General features: G+C 37.3%; 1 protein-coding gene and 1 long non-coding RNA gene across 2 annotated transcripts in view; one reads left to right on the forward strand and one right to left on the reverse strand.

Moving 5' to 3' along the window:
• LOC127416355 (MAM domain-containing glycosylphosphatidylinositol anchor protein 2-like) overlaps positions 1–15,687 on the forward strand; it is a 232,397-nt gene that overhangs the window by 124,816 nt on the left and 91,894 nt on the right. The window contains exons 5-6 of the mRNA XM_051655670.1: positions 1,626–1,764; positions 2,460–2,729. Coding sequence (XP_051511630.1) covers positions 1,626–1,764; positions 2,460–2,729 — 409 coding nt within the window. The remainder of the gene's footprint in view (positions 1–1,625; positions 1,765–2,459; positions 2,730–15,687) is intronic.
• Positions 840–14,544, reverse strand: LOC127416357 (uncharacterized). The gene is made up of 3 exons (XR_007893094.1): positions 12,623–14,544; positions 2,814–3,067; positions 840–2,667 (listed from the first exon to the last, which is right to left on the reverse strand). It is a non-coding gene; the product is annotated as an uncharacterized LOC127416357 (long non-coding RNA).

Raw genomic sequence — 15,687 nt, forward strand, 5'->3', positions numbered from 1 at the left:
AGATCTATGAAATTATTCAAAAAACACTTTAAAGGAATGTTCCGGGTTTAATACAAGTGAAGCTCATTTGACAGCATTTCTGACATAATGTTGATTACCACAAAAATGTATTTCGACTTTTCTCCCCAGTTTGGAATGCCTAATTCCAAATGCGCTCTAAGTCCTCATGGTGGTGTAGTGACTCGCCTCAATCCGGGTGGCTGAGGATGAAAAAAAAGTTCGTGTCTGAGACCGTCAATCTGTGCATCTTATCACGTGGCTTGTTGAGCGTGTTACCGCGGAGATGTAGCGCGTGTGGAGGCTTCACACTATTCTCCGCGGCATCCACGCACAACTCACCACGTGCCTCACCGAGAACGAGAACCACATTATAGTGACCATGAGGAGGTTACCCCATGTGACTCTACCCTCCCTAGCAACCGGGCCAATTTGGTTGCTTAGGAGACCTGGCTGGAGTCACTCAGCACACCCTGGATTCAAACTCGCGACTCCAGGTGTGATAGTCAGCGTCTTTACTCACTAAGCTACCCAGGCCCCAAGCTTATAATTTTATAAAAGCACTTACAATAATTCTTCTATTAAAACTTGTGTATTATTTATGCTGTAAATTTGTTTAAATCATCGTTTTTACAGTCTTTTTGGGGCTTTAGGGTTTACGCTGCTACATTGTCAAGGCATCAAAGTTGTAAAATTGGATATAACTTTACACAGAAAAGGTTATCAAGTGATTTTATTACACTAATATCATGTTAACACACATATTGTTTACATCTTGTGGCTATTGTTAAATCGTTAGATCAAGAGTTCTGCCTATTCTTAATAAGACACAGATAAATTAGTGCGATAATATCACATTTATTTAAATGAATCAAATCAAAAGCTGTATGAATACACTGAATACACTGAAAAGTTTTTGGGAAACCACACACTTAAATACACAATCCAGAAATAATAATAGCCACAGAATACAGAAGGGTTGGCACTCCTAAGAACATGTCATAGTTAATATCTATTCTTTGGCATGTTTACACTGTTGAGGAAAAAACTGTGTTATGGATGTGAAAGTAGTAAAATTGGCATGTACTGTTCATGATGAGGGGTAAAACATCCAAAACACTGTGAAACCTGCAGACTTTGACGTCTTAGACATCAGTGTGGTATCCATTAAGGCTGCACGATTGATTGAATTGAGAATTAAATTGCGATATGGTCTTGCACTTTTATAAAACAGTCTTCAATCAGAGCTTCAGTCAGTGATGTGTGATCGAGCAGCGCCCTCTAGTGGGTGTGTGATGAGCAGCACAGCGATATTAGATGATGCTTATCATATTACAATTCAAATCGTTTTGACTCTTGCCAGACAGCCAAAGACACCTTTGATATGTCCTTTGATATGTGCATTATATGTTTGTTTTTTTACGCACGTATGCATTACAACAAATCAGAATCGAGTATTCGAATAGACCATGGAATAAATGTATATAACTTTGAAGAAAAAAAAAAAAAAAGATTTATTATATATATATATATATATATATATTTACTGTATATAAATATGTAAATTGTAAATGCTTGTGGTTGTTGAGGCAAACATTTTCACGCTGTTCTTGGCCTCTCGCTCTGAGTTGCAGGGGGAAACGAAGATCCTGAAGCTGAAGAACTTGAGACCCAAAGATTACGCCAACTACAGCTGCATCGCCTCCGTCAGGAACGTGTGCGGCATCGGTGACCGAAGAGTCGTCTTCAGACTCACTAATAGAACAGGTATGACTCGTCGCTTCTGTTTTCACACAGATTATCGTCACAACTATCCACCATCAAGATGCTCCACAATGTGTCCGGTTTAGAAACCTACTTCTGTCTGTCTGTATGATCCGCATGGATCAAGTGGCTTGTGGATACAGTTGATCAGTGTTATGATTGGATTCGATCGGACAAATCTAATAGGAAACCAATGTTACTGAACGTTCTCTGGTATTGATTTGCATCTTCAGGGTCACTAAATAAACAACTGTCAATGTGGCGTGCTAGAACAAGCTCCTAGTCCTGATGTTTTCTCCGAAGGCTATTGAGTTAGAATAAAAATACAGATTAGAAGGCAAATTTCTCATAGTTTTCAATTCTGCATTCACACTTTGAGGATTGAAAAGTATTGGTTCTTTTTAGCTATTTCATTTCTGACTAAACTGGCCTTTTATTTGTCAAAAGACACTTGCAAACACAAGAGTATGTACTGTGTACTCGGAGGCCATTTCCATGCAATAAAAAAAGCAAAATAATAGTTGTTTTGTTTTTTTATAACCAAAATGATAACTGGATGCCACTTACTGAATTAAACATATTCCCTAATGCAGTCATGTGAAAACAATGTTGCATAGTATTGTGATTTTTTATTTTTATTGCATATACTATTTTTTAACAGTAGGCAGGATACAATTTGTCCGTGTGCTCTTCTGCAGCTTCTCCGTCCATCAAGCTGTTGGTGGAAGATCCGATCGTGGTGAATCCCGGGCAGACGGTGTCGCTGGTGTGCATCACGACGGGCGGAGAGCCTGCGCCAACCCTCACCTGGTCCATCAGCTCGGGCGCTCTACCTGTGAAGAGTGTGGTGAAGGACGGCACCCTCACCCTGCCCGCCATATCCTCAGAGGACGCCGGCATCTATAGCTGTGTGGCCAGCAATAACGTGGGCAACCCGGCGAAAAAATCCACAACCATCATCGTTAGAGGTAAAGAACATGAGTTTTGATTCATAGCATGAAAATAGCATTGATAGAGTAGAAATATGTAAATGTAAAAGAAAAATGACTTACCGTGTCTCATAAAGTGAGATGGTTGAAATTCAAAACTGAATTGGCAAATTTGCGCTCTTGAATAGCACTGCAGGAATGGGGATACACGCGTAGAGTCTTTCCAATGAAAAGTTAGCAACGTAGTTCCTTAATGAAAGGTTCTTCCACAAGGCCGATGGTGAAAGGTGCATTCAGTGGTCACTTTGAGGAAGTATTCTTGTCGTATGTGATCATGTGATCCAGGCTGGCACGACCTCTCGATTAATTTTTGAAACCTGGGGAAATGTATTTGTATTCTTTCCTTCAAAACCCTCAATTGCACCCAAGAACCATCAGCGGAAAGTATTTCTCACATGTTTACATATTTAGTTTGTTTGTGTTTGTTTTGACAAACATGAATAGACAGTACGCAATTTGAAATATATTTAAAGACAGAGAGTGTCACTGCTCAAAGTCTTTGCTTATCTTAACAGTTGTAAACATGAATTTTGCATATTTCATTGTGCTGTGATTTTGAATTGATTTGCTTAAAAAAATATTGATTGTCATAGCAACGGAACTGCATGGGAAGCAATATTTCTCCGGTACTTTTGTTTTTGTAAGCATGATATGTCAGATTTCATGCCATAGACCTCATTGGGCTGTAAAGAGCAATGGCGTTGGCATTTTACAGTTTATTTTACAATGCATACACACTCAAAAACATATTTCAGCCTAACAAAACTGAATTATTAAAACTTGAATACATTAAAGTTTTATAAATGCAATTTAGCTAAAGATTGCTCAGTTCAGTTTGGTGGAATTTTGTTATGAAATGGAATGCAAAAATCGTAATATATATATATATATTTTAATGCATAAGTGTCAAATTAAACCAATATGATTTTATGTTTGACCCCAAAATTGACTCCAAAAAAAAAAATCATGTTTTTTCTTTAAGACAATGTAGCCTATTTTTAGGACCATAAAGATTGGTTTTTTTTTTATTTTATTTTTTTTAATCTTTTTTGCATTGTGCCATTATTTTCATTAGAATTAACCAAATTTTCCACCTTCCAATTGTCAGTATGCTTAGTCCAGGTCCACACTAATACATTTTACGAAAACGTTTTAATTTTGCTATGTTCACACCTCTGATCCACACTGGAACAGTGTTTTCTTCCACCAAAAGTGTAGTTTTCAGAAAACGCAAGGATGATGTTAGGAAACTAAAGAAGAACAGAGGTTTTAAATGTTTAGTTTAGATGTGTAATTTGTCTCATTCTTGCTGCTAATTAAAAAAATATATTTGCTAATTCAAAAATTACAAAAACATTATTTATACATTATGGTAGCAATTGAATATACAGTGCTGCCTTAAATGCATTTTCATTCCTGGATTACCGTACATTTTTTCCATTTTTGATAATGAAAATTTGGAGGTGGGGGGTATTTAATTATTATCCTAAATAAATAATTTAATAAACAATTTAAACAAAACACACAACCAAAAACACACAGTACAGCTGCCTGCAATTCTCTCTCTCTAGAACTGTCGTCCCCGGCCGCCTTTATCCCTCGGCGCCCCAACAGGCTGATTGGGGACCGGGTGTGTCTCATTCCAGCCCGGCCCCGCCCTCCTCGGCTCTACACTCCTCCCGGCGTTGCCTCAGGCCGGGGAGCCCCCGGCATGACGTACATCCCCCCAACCTTCCTCTCCGGGAAGGGAGGAGACAGGAGGGGAAAAAACAACAACACAAAATGGCGAGGGAAAGGCCAACACGGAGCGACAGAGAGAGAGAGAGAGAGAGAGAGAAAAAAGAAACTCACCGGTTCTCTGATGCGCTGTCGTGTGGTCTCCGATCACTACTCCACCCTCTCAGGTGGACTGCAGCCGCTCCTCCCCGGGCGGACCGGAGTCAGACCTCCGACCCCCAGTGGACAGAACGCCCCTCCGCGTTCCCAGCGTCCCGTGGGGACTCTCCTCCGCACCTGGCAGCGGCCCTACCACTCCAGGCGGTCGGGGAGTCGCTTCCCTCCTCCCCCCACGGACGGCGGTCTTCTCTCGACCCTCCGCATTCCCGGGGGACGGCAGGGCACTCCTCCGACCCCGGCAGCGGCTCCCTCGCTCCAGGCGGTCGGGGAGTCCCATCCCCACTCGCCTCGCGGACGGCGGCCGTTCCCCGCGTCCGGGTGGTCGGGCTACTCCATCCCCCGTCGGACGGCAGCGGCGCTCCCCTGGGTGGACGGCAGTGTCGAGGACCCTACGACGGGAATCCCTCCTCCTTCCCGGGTTTCGGCACCAGTGTAAGGCGGTTCAGTGGAAAGGAGGAGGCGAGAACCGGCTTAATAATATAAATAATAATTTAATAAACAATTTAAACAAAACACACAACCAAAAACACACAGTACAGCTGCCTGCAATTCTCTCTCTCTCGAACTGTCGTCCCCGGCCGCCTTTATCCCTCAGTGCCCCAACAGGCTGATTGGGGACCAGGTGTGTCTCATTCCAGCCCGGCCCCGCCCTCCTCGGCTCTACATGCATGTCATGTCAATAATGCATTTTAATGCTCATAGGAACAGGATTTGTTTTCTTTCAGCAAAACATTATTTCTTATGTTGTTCTTTTAATATTGGGTTGAAATATGACCTGGACATGTTCTGAATGGGTTTCAAGAAATTCACACAAATGCATCCTAAACGGTCATTTACAATAAAGTCATTTAGTTTGTCCTTAAACCTGGTGAAGTGAATGTTTTTGTGGCGTCTCCTGTATGGTAGACTAGTAATATTAAGCAGTCAGTGTTGACGCCCCCTAACGTGTGTTTGTGCTCGTTTATGTTTGTTTGTCACACTGGTTCTTAAACGGCCCTCCGAGCGCTGGGCTGGCAAACGCCGTGTCTGTGTTTGGGCAGATCTTGCCACGGCAGATGGCAGCTTTTCTCGGCACACTCGTGACAGCTCGCGATGACTTTCAGTTTGGCCGGTTCCTCCGGTATCCCAGCATGCATGCTCGTGGCATGCCAGCGGCCCTCTGTCATGATCTTTCCTTTGGATTAAAGGATCCCGTCTGCTTGCCAAAAACGGGTCAATTTTCTAAAAAATCTCTCTCTCTCTCTCTCTCTCTCTCTGTAAAGAATGGCGAGCTGCGTCTTGTAGCTCCTGCAAGTTTTTTATAGAAGCCGCCATTTTCAAGTGGGTATGTCTCCGGGACAGACACTAGAGCTTTTGTCATCCGAAACGCCTCTTACCAAGTGCCACCACACCTCTTAAACTGGTGTGGGTTTCCTTCAATGCTCTGAAACTCTGGGAAATGAGCCGCACTGCAGGAATCAAAGGTTTTCTAGAACCAGTGTAGAGGAAGCTACTCTGAACCTGTACACACTTATTGTTTAAATTGCCTTTTGTTTGCAGTGTTTATATAGTGTTTTGTTTACAAAGAGGCAATTGCATTGTTCTGTTTGTGTTTACTAAGTGTTTAATTAATCAAGCTACAGTAAACCTCTGTGAAAGTACAGTTGTTAGCTGCACTACAAGCTACTAAAAATTAGATTACATTAGATAATGAAAGTGAAGGGGACAATGTCTTTTAAAATATTAAAGAACCACATGATCTGTGTTAGTTTTTACAACATTGTTTTGTTATTCATAATTTTGGTCTTTTGACAAAATGCAATAGTTTATTTTTTACAATCAGGGAATGATTTATATTTAACCACGTGCAACCCCGCGTGCTCATGCGTGGACATTGTATTTTGTCTTTGCTATACGCAACGCATAATTTCATTTCATTTAAACCATCTGATCTCAGTTCAGGACACTCTGTGCTGTCAGTAAAGCATTAAACCTTTGACACACAGAGTCAAAACAAAACAACATGGCGCCGATCACAGCGGAGTTTGTCTTTGGGAGAAACACTAACAAAACTACATCTGGTAAGAAACCTAATCAAGTTGTTACATTAAAACCTGTTTGAGTCAAAAGATCAGAGTCTCTAGTTTCATCCAATATGCCATTTTCAAAATTTTAGTGATTTATTGCGAAACACTGCGCTGTTAAACACAATGACCACATTTGTGGACTATATGGCTATACTATTTTTTCTTCGAAATTCTATATTTACTGTGCATTATCACATTGAGAATCAACGGTTTCATCCAACAACTGAAAAATGTGTCTTTCAGAGGCTTTACATGGAGTTAGGATGAAAATAAGGTGCATTTCAAACTGTTCTGAGACCAGTGCAGACAGACAGCACACTGGAGGTTAAGTCATTCACTAAATAGTGAGCAAGGGAGCATCCTATATCTCTCTATGCAGTTAAGTGCATTCACTCCTAAAATCTGATCAAAAGTTCAGTTTCAGGCTGCAGATGATGTTTGGATCACTCAACATGTTTGACAGACATGAGACAATGATAATCAGTACATAGATTCAGAATTTATAATGTATCATTTTATTTTAACATGGTTGGCAGTGATTGGATGACGCTGGACATTACTTTGATTCAGAATTATTTATGTTAATTTCTGATTGGTAAAATGCTTCAGCACTGACTGTCACTTGTTTGTTTGACTGAGCAAAGAGAGAACATTGAGATTTTGTTGCAAAGTACAAAAAACATTGTAACATAAAAGTCAAATCATTTTTATTTGTATAATTTTTTATTTGTGCTTTTCCCAGTGCACATTGTTCAAAAGCAGCCCTACAGAAAATCAGCTGTAATGTGTGTAACATCTCAAAAACACGAATAACCAACACTCCTGGACACATAATAAAATAGATATCAAAATAGATAGATAGATAGTGGACATATTGAGGATTGCACTGTGTAAAAGTGCTTAAAAGTGCATATTTTAGCACAAAATCACAGACAGTTTCAAAGCTGAGCAATTAGGGGGCATCCACAAAACAGCAGCCATTCATTTGAAATATTAATGATTTATCAATAAAGTTTTAACATACTTGTAAAAGAAATCTAAAAGGAAAAATACCAACTATGTACCTGTTCATTGTGTACAGTGCTTTTTAAATGTAATTTATGTTGCTTAAAAACTTTATTTTACAGCACTGTTTTTAAAACATGATGATTTTGTAGTAAATAGTTCATTTATACTTTCAAATAAAATTTAAACATTTACATTTAAATAATAATAATAAATGTTCTTAACTTGGGGGGGTGCCCTCGTGCCGCTTGTGGGGCCGATCGGTCGCTCCTGCCCGCTGTCGTGCCAGCCGAGCTAATTTTGGCCCTGTATTACTCGTGTAAGTCGTTAAAATCCGACGTACAGGAGCCGGGATACGAGTTGGGGATCCTAAAGCCTATTTACGCAATGTACCAATTTGCCATCCTGCCGAGGTCGAGGGCCGTTCCAGCTGGTTCCCGACCACCCCTTCACACCAAATTCGGATATGTCGGTCCCCAGATATGTTGGTCCCCGGGGGGCCCCGAGGTGGCACACTGGGTCTCGGGTCGCTCAGTCGCTTGGCTGCCGTTTTCCCACACTGTGGGAGCTATGGCTCTGAAATTCTCAAGGCAGTGTCCTGCTCTCCCACTGATAAGCCACGTGGAATTGCGGGCCGGTTGGAGCCTCCGTTGTAATTTTAGCATACGGTGGGTGGCCCCGAAACTCCGGCAGGCGACTCGGGCGGGTGCCCTTGTGCCGCTCGTGGAATTTGATTAAAAAAAATAGCTTGGTATTATTTAAAACTTCACAACTTAGTTAATATTTATAGGAAAGCTATTTGCTCTAGAAATGTTTTATTTATGTATTTTTTTTTTGCATGTTTATTAGGTGCCACTAGTAACAAATCAAAAAGGGAAATGGAAAATGCACACAGCAGTCACGCTCGAGTCTATTCCACAGGTGAAAAAACCCCTGAATGTTCAACCGCAAGCCAGTTTGTGACATTTCTGGTCTCTACCCTATTATTTTAAATCATCTACCTAAAATTATTTCACTATTCTAAAATAAGCATTGCAAATTTGGTTTTTATACAAATAGATTTCGACTAACGATAAAGTAGGATTAAAAGAATCCGTGTATAGCTTCAATGCATTCAGTGTAGACAAACTGTGTTAGGAAATCATTCTACAAACCATCAGTCACACAAGTCATCAAACATCAAGTTAATCTACCACTCTTTACATTGTGTTGAAGAAAAGATGCTGTTCTTTACTGGCGAGCTAGGACGTGAAAACAGACACTCTGTCGCTGTGAGGCATGCTGATAATGCGCATGATGGCCTCAAGTCACATAATAAACAAGCTGAGATCACTGAGAGTCACAGCAGGGAAATGGACGATTTGTTCATTTTAACTGTGTGAGTAGTTGAGAACTGCTTGTGCTATTTTTGAATCGTTTGTCAAGATACTTACTGTAGACTGTCTACACACTGTGTGCAGTTTTTACACATTTCCCAAGCAATCGTCTGTGCAGACTGCTGTGTAGTTATTTCGATTATTTATTTTCCACACCATTCTCTTATTTTATATCTCAGATAACCCCGCCCCTAAATGCACTGTAAAAACAATATGAGCTGTGATTGATTGCTTTAAACGTCAGGCTGCGTTCACACTAATCGTTTTTGTTTGAGACCACAGTTTTCAGTGTCCTAACACCGTCATTTTCTAAAGTATGCAGTAATGGAGAGCATTTTCGAAATTCCGTTTTTGATGGAAGAAAAGAAGCGTATTCGTGTTGATGTGACCTCAGTCAAACGGCTCTTCTTGTATAAAAGTGGACTGCAATAGGGCGCAACAGTCTGGATCCGGAAGTAATAGTCCCATACATTTTCTCCATAGGGAATTGATTTTTAACAATAACTTTTAGACTTTCAAAAGGCATACCTGCCGTGAGCTGAAGTTGTTAATTGATGGTATATGCTTTTGTCGAAGACACCAGTCCACACTCAAAACATTAAGTCATTACCTTTACTCAATTGAAGTTTATTAGAAGCAGTTTAATGTGTTTCATTCAGATTAAGTCAGTTTCATTGAGCCAACATAATTTAGTTGGATTAGGTCAAATTAATGTAATATTGTAGTTTTAACTCAACTTCATTAAGTTCGTCAAACTCAATTTACTAATGATATATTCTGTTAACATGCTGGGAAATGGAAATCCCCTGCCCAGTTCCATCAATGCTATATTTAAACCACAAAAAATAATCATGTAGTCCCAATTTAAATGGATTAAGTAAGCTTCAATTTTACAAATTTTAATGGATAGAATGCAATAAAATCAAGTTGGGACAATGTTCTAGAATTGTGTTGCTTTAGTTCATTGTAATGCATTGTGATGCAATCGAGTTGCTGTCCAGACACTCACAAACTACCGATATATTTGTATATATCTGCATATTTTGCAATACGATTAAAATATATTGTTTCTTTACTTTTAATCAACAACTTTAAATCAGTCATTTTAGATTTTTTCATAGTTTTTAACTCGATTGTGTCATTAGCAGTGCTTCATGGGATTGTAGTTCAGTCTCTCATTAAAGACGTTAAGTAACTTGTCAATCTGTCTAATTTGCAAATAATTTTTTTTTGCTTCAAATCAAAGTTTGTAATGTTGTGATTCACCTCAGAGCTGGTTGGTTTGGTTCATGGCGCACAACTCTTTTATGAACGATTTTATGAAATCCCTAGGTGGGGGGGAAAAAATACTTCCGGAACAAGACGGTTGAAAAAGCAGGCGGTCGCGCTCCATACAGTCGTAGTCAAAGGTCTGGCTGACAGTGAGGACATGAACTGCACCTTTGGAAATCTGTCAATTTGAACTGCAGTCGTTAACACGATTAAATGCATCGTTCTCTGCAGAAACCACACAGTGCTGTCCATCTCTGGATTATGTGGAATTGAACAGGGATGTAATCGTGTTAGATGGAGCACATCCACAGCTCAGATCAGAAATGTTGCTGATGTGGTCTCTCAGCACTGTATAACCTCTTAAGCAGCTAATATGAAACACATTATATTCACAATAACGAGTTCAGTCCATCTGGTGTATTCCACAAAAACCTGCTGTTTTACGAACTGAGTGAGAAGAAACTAATATGCACTATATTCATCCTGCAGGCCTACATTAAATCCAGCCTTAAAGGGTTAGTTCACCCAAAATGAGCCTGCTGAATATATAGTGCCTCCCAAATATTCAATTGGTATGCTGCCTAAGATGGTAGTCTCCTACTGTATGTAGCCAGTAGACCGTGAAGCAGCTGTCAGCTGCAGACTCATTTTGCCAAGGATGTTCTCTTGGAAAAATATCCAGTCAATCATGTAAGCTAATGGCACAACCATCCGTTATATTTATATCTAGGACACACTATAATAGAGCTGTACTGTGCATCTCCATTAGTATGTTAGTCGTATAGTATAACAGCACATGTACAGCATGTATGTATTGGAGAATGCCACTGCCACGGGTGGCGTGCTGAAACATTGCTCTGCGCTTATGCACGTCCAGCACTAATGTATTTAGAAAGAAATTTAACTCACTGTTTGTAAAATCTGTGATTTTACATGTCACTTGTTGGATCTCATATTGACAAATAATGTACACTAATGAATTTATTCCATGTCTTGCACAGGCTGTGCAAATGTTTCATTTTATTATTATATTTGGTAACACTTTACAATAAGGTTATTCAGTTTCTTCACATTAATAAAGGCATTAGTTTTCATGAACTATCAATAAACATATATAAAATAATGACAGTTTTTTAAAGATCCATTTGTTTGTTGTAAGTTCATGATAGTTTTTAATGCATTAAAAAATGTTAACATTTACAACTTTTTTGTTAAAAGCATTGTTCGTATTTAGTCAAGTAATGTAGTTCACTAATGTAAACAAGTGCATCCTTATTTTAAAGTGTTCCTTTTTATTTTATTGAAATATAATTAGGTTTGTTAATCAATTAAAATAATGAATTGTGAATAAACTCATGATTCTGTGTTTAAATGAGTTTAATCTTTAGATTTATTTCAATATTTTTTTTTTTTTTAAATCTGCAAGAAAAACTACCATGACAGACAAATAGATTTATAATTTAATTATATATCTTTATGTATTAATTAATTTTTTTTTCAATGCTTTGTTTTAAAAAAAAAAAAAATGTATGTATTTAAATCGGCATAAAAGCTGCACAGCAAATACTACCATGACAAATAAATACAACTATAATTTTATTCATATTTATTTATTTATTTATTTATTTATCTAAATCAGCATAAAGGCAGTACAAAAAATATTACCATATTTAACTATTAATTCATTCAATCATTCATGTGTGCTTAATTGTCATGAAAATAATGTTACAATGCAAAAACAATTCTTAATGGTACAAAATAAAAAATAAAAATCTTATTTTTTCTTTTTTGTAATTAAGGCAGCAATGAATACTACCATGACATAGAAGTAAATATATAATACTGATAATATATCTTGATGTGTTGATTTATTTAAAAAAAAATTCAATGTTTTGTTTTTATTATATAAATCAGCATAAAGGCAGTACAACATGGTATTTGAAACTGAGCTTATGCTTTAAGCTAGCAGTCTTTGAATAAGAATGTTTTATTCAGACAGTATCTGTTTAAATGTCTGTTGTATGAAATACATTAGGTGCATCATCGCTAATGAACAATGCATTTGCATTATGAGTGCATTTGCTTTTTATAATCATGTGCTTTTATCTTGACTCAAGCCAGCTCTGTGTAAAAGTATGAGTATTATTGGCCCACGATTCAATGATGGAAACATCAAAGGTTTTTAAAGAGATCAACAGAGCAGCGGCCACAGCATCAGTACTGCATCTTAAATGTGCTTTTGTGTGTGTTAACTCACATTTCTGTGTCTCAGTGCTTTCAAAGCCACCCTTTCTGTGAGCAACAGAGTCTCCTTTAACTTTGAATGTGGATTCCGCCAGTCTTCTTCTTTTAGTTTCCTAAGCTACTCATGCCATTTCCGTTCATTCTAGGTCAACTTCTGTTCAGCTATGTCGCAGCCGAATAAAATCCTTCCCTAAACACGACACAAGCTCATAGGATATACAAAAGTGCAAGAAGTGATGACGTGAACATGCAGTTGGACGGGGCAAATGGGAAAGTTCTGTTTCCTCAGTGTGTCCTCATTGAAGTTTAACATGCTTTTGTGGAGCGCATGTGTTGTGTTTGTGAGGGCACGAGGCAGTGAGCCTGCTCTGTATTGTGCAGTACTCGATCTAGTGTCTTTCCAGTCCTCTGTGGACACGTCACACTCCATTAGCTCTGAAACGACAACAGCAGGAGACGGGCGCAATTCAAGCGGAATTCAGGTGTTGCAGAAGTGGAGATGGACATAAAGTATTCTTGACTGAGGCTGTTAAAGGACAGTTGAACAGTAGTCACTTCAGTTTCTCTTTGATATGTCTGTCTCTGGGGTCCATGCAGACTAATGTTGTGAGGTATGACTGAATATGGGCAATGGTAGAAATGTGTCAACCAATAGATTTTTCCCTACTTATTTAAATTAATTTGCGCTGCTATCAGTGAGCAGGGCTGTTTTAGGTTATATACACATGAGAATACCAAGGAAACAGTATGCGAAAAGTAATTCAAAAATACTTCTCGTTAAGAAGAAAGCAAAGGTGTTGTTTACGGTTTCCAAAAAGCAATTTTAACAAAACAGATCCTGTTATTGCCATGGATTAGTGGTTTTGGTGTCAAATTCATGCTTTGATCACAGTTGCACAATTAGGATTTTCTTATGTTAAAGCTCCAGCTAGTATCAGAATTGGATGAAATTTGGCATGTGCCTTCAAAATGTTCTGTTGTCTATGTGTACCAAGTTCTGTTTTGTTTCGATATTGTGCTCACAAGATACAGGCATATTAGTCATAATGGGCCACACACAAAAACCTTTTGGCTTATATCTTCTGAAAAAAGGAATCAAATTATATTTGATTACTTTTTTCTAGGAGCATCTCTAGATGATATTTACCAAATTTCATGCAAATCAGACAAACCGCCTAGGACAAGTTTAAAAACAAAAAATCAAAGTGATAGAAAAGTTTTTTTGCAGAAATGGAAATCCACAAGACGGATTGGTTTGGGGGCACTGAAGGACTCAAAGGAAATAGGAATATTCATTCCAGCCCTTACAGTTCTGAAGTTTTTAGCAAAAATGTAAATTAGCTTATTATAGCACCACTTTTCGGCAGATTCTCATAAAATTTGGTATTTTTTGTTGATTTGTCCAATCAATATTTTAAGGATATGTAAGCACTTGAATCAAAGAAGATGCATGCAGAATTCTAACTTCTTCAGTGAAACAGTCGCAGAGTTATGACAGTTTATATGTTAAAGCGCCCCCTATTGGCAGAAATTTGACACGCGTCCTCAAAATGTTTTAGTGTCAACACTTACCAAGTTACGTAAAGTTTGGAATATGTTACAAGATATAGGTTGAAAAGTGATAACGGGCCACAGCCATTTTGATTAATCAAATCTTATTCTAACCCTGATAAAAAAAAAATAAAAAAAATCGTATTTATTTCAGAGATGATAACTGGATGCCACTGTCTGAATTAAACATGCAACATTAGGTTACTAGATTTTCATTTACCTTATTTTCCAGAAATAAAGTCGCACCTGGTATGGCAAGCTGATTTATCTTTAAATATTCCCAGCGTTACTAGTCATATTTGCATTCTTACTAGTAAAAATTAAATGAGAAAACTCTTTAATAGGAATGCTTACTAGTAAAAATTTAATTAGACAGCTTTGTAATTTAAAATCTTACTAGTAAAAATTTAATTAGAGAGCTCTTTAATAGGAATTCTTACTAGTAAAAATTCAATTAGAGAGCTCTTTAATAGGAATTCTTACTAGTAAAAATTCAATTAGAGAGCTCTTTAATAGGAATGCTTACTAGTAAAAATTTAATTAGAGAGCTCTTTAATAGGAATTATTACTAGTAAAAATTTAATTAGAGAGCTCTTTAATAGGAATTCTTACTAGTAAAAATTCAATTAGAGAGCTCTTTAATAGGAATTCTTACTAGTAAAAATTTAATTAGAGAGCTCTTTAATAGGAATTCTTACTAGTAAAAATTCAATTAGAGAGCTCTTTAATAGAAAATCTTACTAGTAAAAATTTAATTAGAGAGCTCTTTAATAGGAATTCTTACTAGTAAAAATTTAATTAGAGAGCTCTTTAATAGGAATTCTTACTAGTAAAAATTCAATTAGAGAGCTCTTTAATAGGAATTCTTACTAGTAAAAATTTAATTAGAGAGCTCTTTAATAGGAATTCTTACTAGTAAAAATTTAATTAGACAGCTTTGTAATTGAAAATCTTACTAGTAAAAATTCAATTAGAGAGCTCTTTAATAGGAATTCTTACTAGTAAAAATTTAATTAGAGAGCTCTTTAATAGGAATTCTTACTAGTAAAAATTCAATTAGAGAGCTCTTTAATAGGAATTCTTACTAGTAAAAATTTAATTAGAGAGCTCTTTAATAGGAATTCTTACTAGTAAAAATTTAATTAGACAGCTTTGTAATTGAAAATCTTACTAGTAAAAATTCAATTAGAGAGCTCTTTAATAGGAATGCTTACTAGTAAAAATTTAATTAGAGAGCTCTTTAATAGAAACTCTTACTAGTAAAAATTTTATTAGAGAGCTCTTTAATAGGAATTCTAACTAGTAAAAATTTAATTAGAGAGCTCTTTAATTGAAAATCTTACTAGTAAAAATTCAATTAGAGAGCTCTTTAATAGGAATTCTTACTAGTAAAAATTTAATTAGACAGCTTTGTAATTGAAAATCTTACTAGTAAAAATTCAATTAGAGAGCTCTTTAATAGGAATTCTTACTAGTAAAAATTTAATTAGAGAGCTCTTTAATAGGAATTCTAACTAGTAAAACTCA

Source organism: Myxocyprinus asiaticus, chromosome 25 (genome assembly GCF_019703515.2).
Source record: "Myxocyprinus asiaticus isolate MX2 ecotype Aquarium Trade chromosome 25, UBuf_Myxa_2, whole genome shotgun sequence".
In the NCBI taxonomy this organism is placed as follows: domain Eukaryota; kingdom Metazoa; phylum Chordata; class Actinopteri; order Cypriniformes; family Catostomidae; genus Myxocyprinus; species Myxocyprinus asiaticus.